This window comes from Sarcophilus harrisii, chromosome 1, assembly GCF_902635505.1.
Source record: "Sarcophilus harrisii chromosome 1, mSarHar1.11, whole genome shotgun sequence".
NCBI classification, from domain to species: domain Eukaryota; kingdom Metazoa; phylum Chordata; class Mammalia; order Dasyuromorphia; family Dasyuridae; genus Sarcophilus; species Sarcophilus harrisii.
Genome location: NC_045426.1, coordinates 438,507,832 through 438,525,287, shown reverse-complemented (window position 1 = coordinate 438,525,287; position 17,456 = coordinate 438,507,832). Strand labels below are relative to the sequence as shown.

Below are 17,456 nucleotides of genomic sequence, written 5' to 3'. Positions count from 1 at the left end.
TATAAAAGCCAGGATCTTAACTCACATCTGGCTTCAAATATACTGAGTTCAATGTCTTAGGAAATTTAAACCTAGAGGTTAAATTGTCCCAGATCCCAAGCTTATACATGCTAGCATTTAAACCCAGGTCTTTTAATTGTATTTTCCACACCAATCATTGGGGGTTAGTGAAGTACATGGAACAATAGCCAAGAATATCTGAACAGAGAAGGGAGAGCTTTCAGCACACCAAAAGAATAGGAAGTGGGAAAGTACAACCTCCTCCTGCTGGCATAGTATAACACATATGCATTGAAATACAGATTTTCTTTCTTTTTTTTTTTATTTAATCACAACACATCAATACAACAGACATCAAACCGAATTCAGTGGAGGTCATTTAAAAATATACCTTTGAAAGAAATGAACCTGTTTAAAATGCTAGTTTCACAGATGGAACCAAATTAACAAACCATAACAAGAATGCAGAAGAGCCCTTTTAAAGTCCTCAATAACCAAATTTCTATGCACCAGAAAGTAACAGATAATAGTTTTCCAGGTAAAAGAATACATAGGGAAAGGAGTAGGGAAGAGAAGATTAAACATTGAATGTTTCCATAGGACAATTTGAATGAATAACCTCTAGCACACCAGGATAATTATCCATTGGTTTCAGATGAATTTGAAGAACGAAGACATTCATAATATTGGTCAGGGCCTGTATTCTGTAACTTTAGTCTCCCAGTTGCCTCTTCTTCCACCCTCCATAGTTTACACTAAGACACCAAATCCTGAATTTTATACTTCTGCTGGGCTAGGAGTGGTTATTCCCTAGGTGAAAGCTGTCAATCACACCACACTCCAACAGCAATTTGGTCAAGGAACCAAATTAGGTATCCACAAAATTCACCCATCTGCTACAAGAGAAACACAGATCATTCTTCTTTTCTTAGATGAAGCTAATTGTTCTGATTTGTCAACGCTTTGTTCAGGAATATAAAACTCAGAATATAGATTACCCCCCCCAAAAAAAGTGGTAATTTCTTATAGAACATCTTAATCTGTCAAAATATTCACAAGCAGAATTTATGTTAATGTTGAGCATAGTGGTTTGTAAAAAAAAAAAAATCTAAAAAGTTGTATCTAAACAAGAAAAAATAACAAAATACTAAATTAAAAGTTCCAAAGTTTTCAGGCAAAAGTGGAATAATTTGGAAATAATAATAATACATGTTTACAAAGTGGATTAGACACTTAGCACAAATCCATCACAGGATGTTGGTTTATCCCCACCACTGCAATTTAATACTTTGGACAAGTTTAACAACTACTTAAAAAAAAAAACAACTAATACAAAATGTAAAAACCAAAAAAGAAGAAAACCATCCAATTTTTATAGGTTCTTAAACGAATTTTATCTAAAATTGTACCTTTTTCCTTCACTTTCACTTATGATCTTAAGGTGAAGTTGGCAACAATCCAGCTCAGCTGGATTTTTAAGCTTTGCCCCATCCCTCCTAAAACTTTAGTTCTTTAAAAAGCTCCAATCTCAGTCCCCCAAGGTCTATAAGGCTTGCCAAGGTTTGTCGCCTGTGTTGGTGCAGAAGGGCTCAGTGAATTCGGGGACAATAAATGGAAGGAGCCAAAGGAGAAGGGGAACGCAGACAGGGATGCCATGGAGGAGAGCAGAGGAGGAGAGAGTTTGGAAGAGGCAGTCACCACAGGGAGCACGGGTCCAAGGCTGCCGTTAGGGGGCACTCTCAAGGAAGCAGTGTCAGCGTGGGACGCTGTCATTCTCCCCTGGTGGTGCGGCTCTGTGGAAGACGCTGGAGTGCTGCTGCTGGTGCTGTGGCCATTCTGAGGCGGGGGCGGAGGCAGCAGCAAGGGATGGGAGATGTGGGGGGGATGTCCGAAGGCACTGCCCCAGGGAATATGTCCAATGCCTGTGTGTGCACTATTGGCAGCTTCCCGCTGAGAGGCGTAATTGTTGAGATGAGACACCAGTCGAACCCGGAGAGGATCAGAAGTGTCCAGCCCTTCGATGATACTAAGGTACCGGGCAACTTCAGCCAGGCATTCTCTAAATCCTAAACTCCGGTAGTCCATGGCAAGAGCATGAGCATCAAAATAGCCTGAGAAAAAGTAACAAAAGAAAAACCTCAGGCCACAGCTATAAATATGCTGCTTCATCTAGATCACACTTCTTCCTGACAAATGCAGGATGCATAAACCATAAGCACAGGTTCCACTGGAAAACCAAGTAAATATTTTCTGTATTTTCTCACACACCTCAGAACTTCTAAGGTCAAACAAAAATGTTTCATTTTAAATTACTAGTATATGCTTGCTAATGGCCTATGTTCAAAATCCATTTACCATAGATGCCAAGCAGAAAGTGGAATTATACACCACTAGATGATGTTCAATCATTTTAATGCTTTACTTCAGTGCCAGAAAAATGCATCCAGACATGAGAACCTACACAGCACAGTGAAAATCATCAGATACACAGAAGTACAACGCTATCATCATAGGGCTTTTACAAGCACTTAGTCCTCATTCAAGTACTTCTAGTTTACATATGTATAGACAGTTATTTTATTTTTCCATCTCTTTCCATTACACTGTTCTTTCTGTGACAAGATTTTTTTTCTTCAAATAAATATGACAGTATGGTTTGCTTGCTTTTTTTTTTAAACCTCCTGGATGTGTAGATAAGGACAAAGAAATATCATCTAGTATAGAGGGAAAAACACATTTCTCCCCCCAAATTACTATGGATTATCATGAAAGTCACTTCATTTGAATCAATGCTGTCATAACTCTGGAGAGCCTCAGACAGCAGTTATTTTCCAAAGGAAGGTTCTATTTATATTCTGTACTGGTATAATTTGCAGTCACTATAAAATGGTAGATACACTACATAAAGCCTCGAGAAAATGTGAAAATTGTGCTGATAAACATACAAACAGCACACACATATTTATAAAGATGTATCAGTTTTTCCCTAACCCCAATATACTTAGTAACATAAGATAACAAATTGCATAGAACACAATTGAGTAGTACCAAGCTCCTTAAGAAGTATCCTTCCTTCCCCCCTCCCACCCAAGACATTAATGGGCTTTACCTTTTCCCCCTGCTGAATGCAACATTTTGAGGTGATCCACAGTCATCTGCAGAATTTCTGCTTTTTCTAATTTAGCAGATCCCTGTGAAGAAAGGGAAAAGTTTAATTTGGTAGGATATGCATTTGGTGATAACTTCAAAATAAGTTAGGCAGATTCAGTTCTATAAATCACAAGCAACGGGGCATTTTTCTAAGCGCCCTAACGGTTCAATTAGTTTATGAAAGTCACAAGGCACCAGTTGGCACACCCGTCGTTCTAGTCCATTTCTTACCTGCTTTTCAAAAGCACTAGGTACCAATCTCCTCAGCTCCGACAAACTGTTATTGATTCGATCTCGCCGGCGTTTCTCAATGATCTAACAGGAAGCAAGCAAAACAAAGGAATTTCCATTAGCATCATAAATTCTGACGGCTTCCCCCTATCCAAACATAAAGAGACCGAGACAGTGAGAGACAGAGACAAAAAGACAGAGAGAGACAAAGATAAAGATAGAAATATAATAGAGACTCACGCCTCTGCGACGTTTCCTAGCTAGTATCTGGGAAGAGGTTGATGGGGACATGGAACCAGGAGCGGAACTCAAGTTTCTGAAATAAACAAGAAAACCACCATTAAGTAAGGATAGGGTAAGAAACAGACGAAGTGCTGAGAGGAATTTACTGCCTCCCCGGGAATCCCCCAGACCATGGCAACAAACTTGCAAAGTTAAGGTTTTAAACTCAGGTTGTGGCTGCCACTAAGTTGAGTAGCTAGTGTGGTGTGATCCTGAACCCTTTCATTCCCAGTGTAAACAGTGGAATGCATGAAAAGGGAGTCCCCAGTTCTCAGCCTTGGCACAACATTCACGCACCAAGAGGCCACCCAAGGTCTCATTTCGGGCAGGTCAGCTTTGCTGTCACCAGAACCAGAATCCCATTCTCTCAAGAGCTCAAGGGACTCGGGAGCTCAGTCTCCCTAGGAATGCCTTAGACAACATCCCTGGTCGGTGATTCTCTATAGTCATCCCGTTTGAAGACATCCTGGCAGCTAGGGGCTGGGAGACCAGGGGGACCCTGGTCCTTTTCCCTCTCCTGCGGGGCCCCCAGCGCACCCCCTCTCCTCTCACCCATTCTCATCGGCGCTCTCCTTCTCCACTTCTATGGTTTCGTCCAGCTCGCTGTCCGAGGAGCTGTAGTCGGGGTGCGCACGCTTCATGCTGGCGCTCGCAGCAGGCACCAGCAGCGGCACGCACGGGAGGGGAAGACGGCGGGCAGGGAGGAGTTAACCCGGGAGGCGGCGGCGGCGGCGGCGCCTCAGTGCGCTCCGCTGCTCCGACTGCACACACACACACACACTGATCCCCCCTAGCACTTGCCCTCTGGTTAAAACTCAACCATCCCTTTCCCACGCTGCGCCCCTTCCCAGGGCCCAAGGGAGGGCGGGGGAGGAGCCGGGGGAGGGAGAGGGGGCTCCCCGGCCACTTTCTCCTCCAATAAATCCAATCCAGCTTCTCGCTCCGCTGATTGGCAGTCGCTCAGGTGGCCGAGAGTGGAGGGGGAGAAGGGGGAGCGGGACCCCGCCCCTTACCTCCACCCTCCAGCCCCGCCCCGCCCAGCCCAACCCCCGCCTGGCGGCTGAGCGCCGGCCGCGAATGGGGGGTGGGTGGACAGGACACCAGCTCGCCGGCGGCCGGGGCCCGCCCCGCCCCGCCTCGCGCGCTCGGATTGGTCTGGCCGCGCGCCAGGGCCGAACCCGCAGCGCCACCGGAGAGCCGCACGCGCCGCGGGCCGTGGGAAAGTGCCTGGGTCCAAGGCGAGCAGCCAATCCGAGGCCGCCAGGGGCGGCGGCGGCGGCGGCGGCGGCGGCGCTGGCGGCCGCTTTGGCGGCGGCGCTGGGCGTTGGGATGAATGGAGGAGGGGGCGGGGGGGGCCGCGCGCGCGGGCGGGCGAGGGCGGGGGGAGGTCGCGAGGAGCCGGCCGCGGGCGGGGGAGGCGGGAGCGGGCGGCGGCTCCCCCGTGTGAACCTGAAATCTGAGCCTCCCCAGCCGAGCGGCGGCGGCAGCGGCGGAGGCCGAGCGGGCGCCGGGCGGGCACTGAACCCCGCCGGCTCTGCGCCGCCAGTAAATCACCGCTGCCCCGCGAGCGAGCGGCGGCGGCCCCGGCGGCGGCGGCGACTGGGGCCGCCCGCGGTCCGCGAGCGGGGGGAGGGGAAGGCCTGCGGCGGGGCTCGCACCCCGTTCTGGCTTCCTGCCCCCGGGGGGGGGCGTAGGGCGCCTGGCTGTGGCAACCTGCCCCCCCAAGTCCGAGCCCCTCACTCAAGCACTGCGCGTCCCGAGGGCCTGGCAAGGGGCAGGGGAGGCCGCTATTTGCAGACCCTTAATCTCCGTTGTCGCTTATTTGGGGGACTTCCCTGACTCCAAAAACTTTTGTGGATTTAATTCCCGGGGAAATGGGGCGTCTGTTTGCTCTGCACAGACTTAAGAAAGGTCCCCTGGGATACTCAGATTTTGTGTGTGTGTGTGTTCCCTTTCCCAGTCAGTGGAGACTGAATCTGTTCTGAGCTGCCGAAATGCACGTCCCCATCCGACGATTCCCACCCCTCCCCTTATCCCCACCCGGGTCCCAACCTTGGATCCCTCTTTCTATCCTGGGTCTTAGTTGGCTCTGCTTGCACGAATAGGGGAGGGTGCTAAGACAAACAAACAGGACAGAAATTTCACTATGGTTTAAACCTACTCCTGTTCCCACTCTTAGCAATCGAAGGAGTTTGTTTCCCTGGGATGCAGTGATCCTTGTGATCCCCTTGGCAAGGCTTATCTTGATTCCAAATTGTAACCTGTGTTGAATGCCCATTTCATTTGATCACCTTGGGACCTCTTTTTTTTTTTTTTTTCCTTTTCCATTTTAAATGAAGTGGTTGGACTTAAATCTGAAGATCTTAACCGCAGGGTCCATAAAGATTTTTAAGGAAATATATAAACTGAGATGGAGAAAAAGTTACACTCCTATTTTCATTACCCTGTAACTGAAATTTAGCATTTCCTTCAATTGTTTAAAATATCTGAGCAGTGTTTCATATAGACTTCACCAGACTAACAAAGGAGACTCAAACACACACACAAAAAGGCAAGAATCCTTGCAGTAGATGAACTCTCTAGTTCTAAATCCCTTTCCCCTTTAAAATTGAAAATTCTAGTTGGCACTTCATTATTCTCCTGTGAAGCAATCCTGATCTGGTGAGAACATTATAAACTTTCTTGGTGATAACATGGTAATTCATGATAACATGAATCCATGATTTTTCATTCATCTGAATTTGTCCAAACTGAATGCAATCCATGCAGACCTTTTCATATTGAATGATCATTTCCATTCCCTCTTAGTTTTTTTCCTGAAGGATCTACCCAAACTACTGGAGACTTCTGGTTTGGTTAATATTTTCAGAGTAGGGGACTTAAAAGAGGGAGAAAAAACAGTCCTGCCTCAGATGTGTGGTGATAGGAAAGTTACTCCATCCCTCTCAGCCTCAGTTTGCTCATCTATGAAATGGAAATAATAATACCTACCTCACAGTGTTGTCTTGAGAATCAAGTGAAATAAGGTATAGCACTTTTAAAACCTTAAACTGCTATTGTGATAATGAATTAATACTAGAATTGCCCTATCAAATAAGATGTCTGTAAAGCAATAGCATGTTGCTTAGTTTCATGGTCCCATTTGGGGTTTTCCTGGCAGAGATATTGGATTGGTTTGCTATTTCCTTCTGCTCATTTTACAGATGAGGAAACTGAGGCAACAAGATTAAGTAACTTATACAAAGTCATATACCTGGTAAGTATCTAAAGCCAGATTTGAACTCTTGAAACTAGTGCTAGAGCTGTATCCACTGTGCCACATAGCTGCCTGACACATGGTAAATGCACTTTTCTCTCTATTTGATATTTATTCCTTCTATTTGATTGGTTTGCCTCTTTTTCTCTTTCCACACATTCATGATGATAATTTTTATACCACTTCTTTAAGGCAAGTGAGTGTTAATAATGTGTGGCAGTCAACCAATTTAATTCCATATTGGATCTTTCCTTTACCATTTGGATTTCCTATTACTGTGATTCTTTTGAGAATCCAGACTGTTCTGATTGACAGCATTGCCAGAAAAAAAAAATACTAAAGAAATGGTTTTCTGTGTAAGAGAACACTAAAACCACTGATTAATTTTTCAAATGGGATCCAGTGGACTCTATAATCTACATCAACTCTGGCTATATTGCTCCTTTATAAGCAATGGTATCAAACTCAGGAAATCAATACTACTAAATTCACATAATTGAATGTAAGGATTCTGTAAGCCATGTATCAATTTAGAAAACTACATATTAATGTCAGTGTTCCATTGTATTTGTTATAGGTTTCCCAATAATATTTTAATCTTATGTAGGCTGTGTGTGTGTGTGTATAAGGATAACACATTTGTATGCTAAAACAATACTGATTATTTTTTTTTAGCCTAAACTTCATCAGTTTAGACTTGGCTTGTGGGCTTCAGTGAACAAAAAATATAAAGATAATAAAAAATGTAACATTGAATCATGTTTTCTGAGGCAATATGCAAGAGCAGAGATCCAATTCTATCTGTATTTGATGCCATTGGTATAGAAATCCTGAAGTGGAAACTTCCTTAACCTGACAGCAATAGCCTGTGACTTCGTCTGACACTGCCACCTGTGACTCTCCTATGGTCAATGTGTACTTATCTTTCTTACTACAAGCATACTTACTCTTAGGGTTCATGGGTAATATTTAACTTGGGAACTTTAAAATACTGTAGTGGAATAACACTACTATATTTTAACAAGGAATAGATAGACAATGCAGTGAATATAGTACTGGGCCTGAAGTAAAGAAAACTCTTTCTGAGTTCAAATTTGGCCTCAGACATTTATTAGCTCTGTGACCCTTTATAAGTCACTTAACTTTATTTCCTTATATGTAAAGTGAGCTGGAGAAGGAAATGGCAAGCCACTCCAGTATCTTTGCCAAGAAAAGCCCATATGGGGTCACAAAGAGTCAAACACAACTCAATAACCACAGAAATAAGATACTTAATGGAAAATGTTTTATCAGCTGGTAAATGTGGGTCCTCTTAGAAATTGAACACAGAAGTACTGAAATACATTAAACAATACTTGCTATCTTTAAAATTTTTGATTTTTATACAGATGAACATTCACTATTCTTGATGATGAGAGGAAAGTCATGATAAATGAATCAGCATTTAAATATTGAAAAGAAGGTAATCAAATGACTTCTAACTACAATTTATATTTGGCTCAAAAAAGTCAAGGGACTTAACTCAGTGTAACAATATTGACACCAAAAATTAAAACCTAGGCTTTCTGACTTCAAATCCAGTATTCTTTCTACTTTGCAAGACTTCCAAGTTTATAGCTTTTAAGAATTATTTTAAGAGACAAAGCTATGTTATATAAACCAAGTCACTAAAACAAGCCTACTGTCTATAACATTTTTTTTTAAAAACTGGATCATCCTAGTAATTATTGAATCTAGATTATCTAGACCATCTGCCATTGGCATAGGATTTTACACTATATTCTGTGAAAATTCAAAAGCATCAACAGGACTTGAGTCTTCTAGCATGAGAATGCTGTTACATAAAAAAGTGAGATGAAATCCCAAAAGATTCATGTTTGAGATATAATAGATTTAAAATCACCTAGACAATTGCCAGATTCATTTTCATTCTGTGGTGTTAATCAAGCATCTGGGAAATGCCATTGCTTCAAAATCATTAGTTTTTATAACATTTTTCTACTAGATTTGAAGTCAAAAGATCTGGGTTCAAATGTCACAGATTATTAGGTATTATATAATCCTGAGCAAGGTACATCCACTCTTCAGTTTCCTCCTCTGTAAAGTGAAGATAATAGCCTCTTCCTTGAAGAGTTATTGTGGAGGATGAAATAAGACTATCATGAGTAAAACCTTTTGCAAACCTTAGAGTTTACATAAATGCTATTATTTAATCTTTCAGCCTCAGTTTGTCATTAGGAAAAAGAAAAATAATATCTATAGTATCTCATGGGATTTTTATGAGGATTAAAGGAATTAATATATGTAGAGTTCTTTTCAAGCCTTTAAAGCCTATGTAAATACCACTATTATTTTTCTGTTAAAAATCAGAAAGGTAAATTATAATGGTTCCCCAGCATCTTTGTATCACAGCATTCCTTTGCCAAGCACTGATTTGCAAGATAGAAACCATTCCAAGTAGTTTAGGTCCTTTGCTAAAGCTATTTTGCTATGTTGATAACATAGCTAAGCTTGAGGCTCTAACTTGATAACAGTTTTCAAATTAAATAGTTTTTAGAAATAGCAGGCAACACAGTAGCCAAAATACAAGAAGATAAGTACATTAAGAAGGGAAAAACTGAATGGCCAACTTAGTTGAAGATGTTGGACAAATCACAATCTTTCAAACTCAGAAGTCTATAAAAGTGTAATTATAAGTAACATTGCAAAGGATCTTTTTAAGTATAATCATCCAATGTTTGTAATACTTAGGATGAATATAAAAGCTTTAAGTGGGTTAGTGATAGTAAGGAATAAATGAGTTTTGTGTCTCATTTTACTCATATGTTAATTCCTTATATTATACTGCATATCTCACAAAGTTGAAAAAAGTAAATAATCAAAATAACTTTAAAGGCATCAGATTGAATATCATTAGAAAACAACCCTTTTTAAATGTGTTTATGAAAAGAGATCAGCAATTCACTGTTAATTAACAGCAAATAATTTTAAGCAAAACTAAAAATAAGTTCACTTTTTAATGTAGGCTGTTGAATTTGTTTATGTATAATCTTCTGACCATGTATACTGAATAGACTATAGACTAATGGATTCAGTGGGTGGCTCTTTTAGTGTGAGAACCTTCTCAATGGGAATCCATAAACAGCTGCTTAAAGAAGTTATACTTGAACTTGGACCTGTTACCTGTTTTCTCCCTTCCTTCTTTGTCACTGCTAACTTGACAAGATATTCTCATTATAGCTGGCCTCCCTTTTGGCTTCTCATGTTCCACAAAGATTCATTTTACCTCCTTGTCTTCTCATCTGTAAATTAAAGCCTTGAACTATATGATAACCTAAAGGGTCTCATAATTGATATATTTTCATTCAGTTAGGACAATTTCATTATAAAACATTTAAGTTATCTTCAACATTATCTTCCTAGCTTCATCACATACCAACACCCATCACTAATGCTTTCCCAACTAAATCATGATCTTTGATATTTCTAAGTCATACCCATACCCATTCTCAAAGTAAAATCCACAGATCTCTAGGAGATCTAGTCTGCAAGGTCAGAACTATTTTCATAATAATACTAAAACATTTGCCTATTAAAATGCTCCTCCTCCAAAAAAATGCTCAACTACATATCTGTGTGGGCCTAGTTTCCTTAATATATACTTCAAATGAGACAAGGTATCTCAACAGATTAAATGTAGAAGCAGATATGAGGCTATAGCCTCATTATTCTATCTATTAAATTATTTTATATCTATAAATATATCTATACCTATAAATAATTCTATTAAATCAGACTCTAAAGAGAGTTGCAAAAATATGTAAAACTATGTCACTTCTCCCTTGTTTTGTTTTAGAAAATAATTATTTTTCATAAAAATATTTTAACATGTAATAGGGCTATCATTATTTTTAAATTAAGTCAATATTTTAATATTTTATCAGTTTTAATTCTAGTAAAATAAATATTGATTTGTACAACTCAATTTTTCCCCCCTGAGGCAATTGATGTTAAATGACTTGCCCAGAATCACATAGCTAGAAAGTAGTAAGTGTCAGAGACTGGATTTGAACTCAAATCCTCCTGACTTCACAGATGGTGTTCTATCAACTGCCCCACAAACAAATGTTCTTTGGAGGTCTTCAATAATTTTTAAGAATGTAAAGGGAAGCTAAGGCAAAAAAGTTTAAGAACTGCTGGTGTGCACCATTTCCCATTCCTGGAATGTTTTCCAAAATGAAATAGGCATATCTTCAGTTATTAAAATATTTCCCTTCCTTCAAAACCCAGTCCAGGTACTAGTTCCTTTATAAAGCTTTCTCTGATTCTCAGCTATAAATGACTCTCACATAGAAAGACTGCTGCATAGAGATAAATGGCCCCATACATACTCAGGAAAATACAGAGTGACAGAGAAGAGTAATATTCATATCTTGAAGCCTTTGGATTCAATGCCACTAAAGGCTTTTAAAATCTTGCTACATTTTCACCACTTAAGGCACAAAGGGGATTTGTATTTATCATGGAGTGAAAGCAAATTGAAAATAAATATAGAGCCTGATTATATAGCTCTAAGCTTGAGGTTCTGCTCTCTTTCCATCTTTGTGATCCCTTTTCCTCTTTCTTCTTTCCCTACTTTCTATGACAAGCACTGAGGATAGTAACCAAATCACTCCTGCCCTCCAATGGTTTATTTTCATATCCCATTTAGCCATCCGTTCAGATTTACCTGCCATGGCTGCCCATCTTTCCACCTCGACCTGCATTCTTCTCCCTCCTCCCCAATGCATTGACTGGGTCCTCTGCAGAAGTTAATCTATTCATCTTTGGAAATCAATCCTATGGCACCCCATCCCCAGGGTCCAACTCCTTTGGTTAGTGACTAATAGTACAAACTAACCGACTTAGTCTACTATATCTACCATCTGGCCCAGACACCAGACCATGCTTCATTTTCACACCCCATCTAGCCATCTCACCATCTGCCAATAAACCATCTCCACGCCCCTGACCACAACACTATTACCAACCCCTTTCACCTTTTGCTCTGGACACAATAATCAAATCAATAGTTCCTTATTTCTGAAAAGGTCATATCATACATGTGACCTCAGCACCGGCTGTGAGTGCCCAGGTCAAAACTCCCTTCTCTGGTCTCCAATCTCCCATATGTGTTGTCTTCCCTTGTTAAAATGTAAGCCATTTTCTCTTTTTATCCTTTTTTTCCACAGAGTTCAGCACATTATTATTTGGCAAATAGCAAGCACTTAATAAATTCACAGAGTTCAGTCCATTTATTATTTGGCAAATAGCAAGCACTTAATAATTTTCCTTTCATTCATTTATTTTTTGCAAAGAAAATGTCTATCAATGATTCCACTCACTAACCCAAGAACTTCTCTCACCAGCACACTTCTCCATGGCAGCCATTTCCCTTGTATCATCCTCTATTAAAATGTAAGTTCCTTTAAGACAGAGACTGTCTTGATTTTTGTAGCTATATTCCTAGGCTATCATCTTTACAATTCATTTCTATACTTAAACACCTGCCACTCAGCACCATTTCTGTAGGGACAAGGACTTAACCTGTGCCCACCAGATACAGACAACTCTAGACTAGATAAAAACCACGGCTTCATTATCACTTCCTCCTTCAAATCTGATGCTCACTATATGTGAGCTATGGAATTACAAGAACTAAAACCCACAAAAAGCAGTATTGTAAACACCCTCAATTGTGTAAACACAATGAAATGGGGGAAAACACAAGCCCTAACCCTGCTTCCATTGGCCTTTTCACCTATACTCACAGCAGTTTTTCTTGTCACTAGAGAAAATACTAGCTAGTCATATCATTGATACACCAGCCCCACTACTATTTTCTGGTTCCCCTCAATTACCATGGCAGAAAGTTCTCCATTAATTTAGATTCCGTTCTAATCATATGCTCACTCCAAAAGCTTCATGGGGGAATCTCCCCATGGAGTTATGATTCACCTGTGCCCACTTTGATATCCTAAATAGTCCCATTGTCTCTACCATAATGATAGAAAAGTCCCCTCTTCTGAAAAAAAGTAATACAAAGAATGGATAAAAAAAAACCTATACTAAATAATTTATTTTATTTCCAGACCTTTGAAGATAATTAACAGAATTCTGAGGTGTTGTTAAACAGTTTGGGGAATCCCTATTATTCTGAGCTTGACTTAGCAGTTTAGTTGTTAGTAGTCTCTTAAGATCAAAGTGACTTTTTCCAGGTTTCCCAAGCTAGACATTTTGGCTAATGAGTAAATTGAAAATATTGAAGAAAGTCTTGAAATTATAAAATTCTTATATAGTTATTAAGACTTAAAATGATAAATGAATATACATTTGTTAGTCTAGTTCACCATATCATCAACACATTGAAGTATAGACATTTTCCATAGATTTCATTTCAGACTCTGTCAATGACTTCCCTTCCAGGAATTTGGCATTTATGACCTGAGAAATATTCTTTAAAAACAAATCTGAATTTTTAAAAAATTCTTAGCAAAAAAGAACTAGAAAAGTATTTTAGGGATGGTTAATATTTTGTGGCATTTATGTAATATTGAAGTGCCTTTTTATTTTCACATTCAGGAATTTTTATTTTAAAATTATTAGCATTTTTTGAAACATTTAAAAATCAAACTGTATATATTTTCTAGATCAGTAATTAAATGGAGAAGAGGAAATCAGGCATTTCAGCCAACAATTTTTAACACAAATTTATCCCAATGACAAGACATACTATTTTGGCTTCAAAACTGCTATTTCTCAGTAATACTTTTCATAGAGAGGAATAATGGAATAATGTATGATGTCAGAAGACCTAGGTTCAATTCTTAAGTTCTCCAATTTATCCTGTATATGGCTAGGTTGTTTACATGTTATCTTCCCCATTGCATTGCGAACTCCTTGAGACCAGGGCCTGTCTTTTCCCTTTATTTGTGTCACCAATGCTGGTACATAGTAGGCCCTTAATAAGTTTTTCTTGACTGACTGATAATTACTAGCTATGTGATTCTTTTTAAGTCAGTCAAAATGCCATGGAAAAGAAAATGTCTATTACTCCTGGAGAGACCTGCTTCTGCTGACCCTTGTGCTAGTGTGTGTACCAAATTAACCCAACTTCCCTCCCTTAAGGCTTTCTGCCCCAAGGGAACCACTGCTTTGAAGCACAGGCCCATCAACCTGTCAAACTGAATCCCGGAAACTTGCTGTTGCTATGGTTACCTTCCTCAATTCAACTCATGGAGCTGGCACTCACAGAACAACCTCTACAAGTACAGTAGGCTGAATACGTTAACCCTCCCTGATAGTACATTCTGATGAGCACAACACACTTTCTCAGATCTTAATAGAACATAGAACTGAACAGACTTTTTTCATCTTTCAGGAAAGCAGTGAAAAGTAGAAAATCCTTTAGTTGTTTCAGTTTTCTGTTGGTTAAATTAGGTGCAATTGTTGGCACACAGTACGTAGAATGAAATTAAAGAAAAGAAAATTTTTCAACTGTTGCAAAGAAAAAATGGTAAGGAACTAAAAGGTGATGAGTCAGCAGAATTTATCACAAGGTTTTAAAACCTTGCTGGATTTTTAAAGCCAAATGCATTCAGACATGAAGACAGCTTGATTAGCTGATGGTTATCAGTTTTTGCAATTTATCATCTCCTTAGTTCATACACAATTTGTCATAATAAATATTTAAAATGCTTTATTCCTTTTTGTTTTTATAAACAAACAAAAAAAAATACCACTAACCCCTCCTTCACTTTATATGTGACTAACAATTCATCAACTTTGGAGTCTTGAATTAGAAGCTTTGGGTCCTTTATAAAGTAGATGCCTCCTAAAGCTTCTTCACACATGGTTCTAAATGTTTGTTTTTAAGCTAGCAACAAGCAAAAGTGCAAATGTTTAAAGTTTCTTAAATTCCCTATACTGAGCAAATTTCACTAGTTGCAAGTGTTCATAACTTTATTTTATTCAATAAACTTGCTCCATCCTTAGCAATCTGGTGAAGTCTATAGACCTGTCCTCAGAATAATGTTTTTAAACACATAAAATAAAATACATAGAATTACCAAAGAAATCAAAATATGGAAATATAATCATCAAAATAAATTATTAAGTCCATTCACCCCAGGTTAAGGCCCACTGCAAATATTTTCAACTAACTGCTTGAAATTAGTTGAAAATGTGTTTGGATTCAATTTAAACAAGCTTTGTTTCAAAGAAGTGTTTTTCCATCTATAGAATCTTTTTTCTTTGCTTAAATTTATTTTTTTGTGTGAAAAAAGGATTTTATAGACTCAATTGAAAAGGACTTTAGAAGTCATCTAATCCAATTTATTGATTTTACAGATGAACTGAGGCAAAATTAGAGATGGCTTTCTCAAGGTCGTACAGGTAATAAAATACTAAAGTCAAGATTTGGTGATCCCAATTCTTCTCTTTCTAACATCCATCATTCTTTCCCCTATACCATTCCTTAAAATTCATGTAAATATAATTACCATTTTCTTAGTAATACTTTTAACAAGACTGATTTTCTACTTTTCTATTCTACAGCTGATTAGAAGGGGGGGAAATTAAGGTAAAGAACTCAAGATGGATGGCATTGACAGCAGTAAGAAATGACAATTGATATAGAATGAAATGTTTTTTTTTTAATTTCTGAAAATTAAATATAAGAAGTTAAAAAGAAAGAAACCAATTCATTTTTGATTTATTTAAAATAGAATAGACAATTTTATCTATTTCAATAACCTTGAAACTATAATTATTTTAAGTATATGATAATCATTTTTGTTTATAATCATTAATCAATTCATAACTTGGTCCTAAAATTTACTTGAAGCATTTTTATTGCTTTTATCTAACTTATTAGCAATTGCTTACTAATATACTGGGAGCTACCTTTTGCCTTTCTATTTCTAGTGTTTAGCATAATTTCTAGCTGTTAATCACATAGTAAATATTTAACAAATATTTATTAACTGATTGATATCTTATTTTCTACATTTAATCCTTGCTGATGATTAGGAAAGTATTTGTTTCCCTAGTTCCCATTGAAGTCAATATAAATCAATAAACATAAGTCAATTAAAAAAGAAAGTGTCATAGGTTGGAAACTGAACTGGTTCTGGACTGGACTTCTAGTGACAACTTTATCACTAATTAGAGATACAACACTGGAAATACAATACAATTCAACAATTAATTAAAAGCATACTACACATGTTCAAGATATTTAACTAGGACTGGGGCTACAAAGATAACAAAAAACAATTCCTGTCCTCAAGGAACTTACATTGTGTTAGTAAAATGTAACATATGAGCCTCAGTTTTCTAATATGTAAATTGAGGAAGTTGAACTTGATTTTCTCTAAAGTTTCTTCCAGTTTCAAAACGCCATGCCTCTAAAGGAATGTTTGAGAATAAACTAAAAAGGGCATAGGCATAGTACTCCTGAAAAAAATAGAGTATGGATTCTTTTCTACTTCTGGACCTAGACCATCTTTAAAAAGATGATAGGGAACAATATGTTTGTATGTACATATAAATTATTTATATACACATATGTGTGTATAAAACAAATGAGAAAAGAAGTTCTTGTCTATATATGTATATATACGTAAATATATGTGGGTATATATAGGTATATGTGTGGGTACAGATTCACACATGTAAATATGTGTGCATAGTCATGTATAGATATTTTTGTGTACATATGTACACAGACACATTCACAAATGTGTGAATATAGATAATATAGTTTGAGCTCATGCTCATCCCACCTCTAAATTTAAATAGTACATTTATATAATTCTTCATAGTTTGTTGTTGTTTGTCTTTTGTTTTCAAGAAAGACCAGTGACATCAGGAGGGTGATGTCTTGACTTGCAAGTGAATTGTATTTAAGTGAGGCAGAGCAGTATAAAACCATGAGCTTCACTCTCCTCCAAAAAAAGTCCAGTGGCAAGACATAGGTCAGGGTGACTTGTCCAGCTCACAGTTTACAAAGTACTTTAGGAAGCACCTTCTATACATTATCTCATTCAGTCCCCCCCACAACAATCCTGTAAGCTAGGTGGCACAAATTTTATTATCTATTATTTCCATTTTACAAAAGAAGAAAGAAAGATTCAAAAAGGTTAATTAAGGTCAGATGATCGATAATGGTAAACATATACTTGAACCTAGGTCTTCTGACTTCAAGGCCACTGTTTTTTGGAACTCCCCTGATATATCTCATAATAAATACTGATCATAAATGTAAAGCCTTTTTTTGTGTTTCTACCTTATTCTCCTTTTTCCATAAAGCTAATAGGTAGTACCATAAGGACTTACTAGAAAAAGATAAATATTCCCTTTCTCTAAGCCTGCTGAAGGATGATCTATTTCACACTCTTTTGGGAATTTTTATATTCTTATACCTTTATATAAACTTGCAAAATCCAGTCTGGAAATTCACACTTTTTGTATACACAGTGAAGTTGGTTTATTTTGT

At 38.4% G+C, this 17,456-nt stretch overlaps 1 protein-coding gene across 1 annotated transcript; it reads right to left on the bottom strand.

Annotated features, from left to right (window-relative positions):
* Window positions 1–286: 286 nt before the first annotated feature.
* Window positions 287–4,699, bottom strand: HEY1 (hes related family bHLH transcription factor with YRPW motif 1). The gene is made up of 5 exons (XM_003759683.4): window positions 4,216–4,699; window positions 3,622–3,697; window positions 3,382–3,465; window positions 3,110–3,191; window positions 287–2,111 (listed from the first exon to the last, which is right to left on the bottom strand). Exons 1-5 carry the CDS (start codon window positions 4,302–4,304, stop codon window positions 1,513–1,515), a joined length of 930 nt encoding a protein of 309 aa, XP_003759731.1. The 5' UTR covers window positions 4,305–4,699; the 3' UTR covers window positions 287–1,512.
* Between the last annotated feature and the right edge of the window lie 12,757 nt (window positions 4,700–17,456).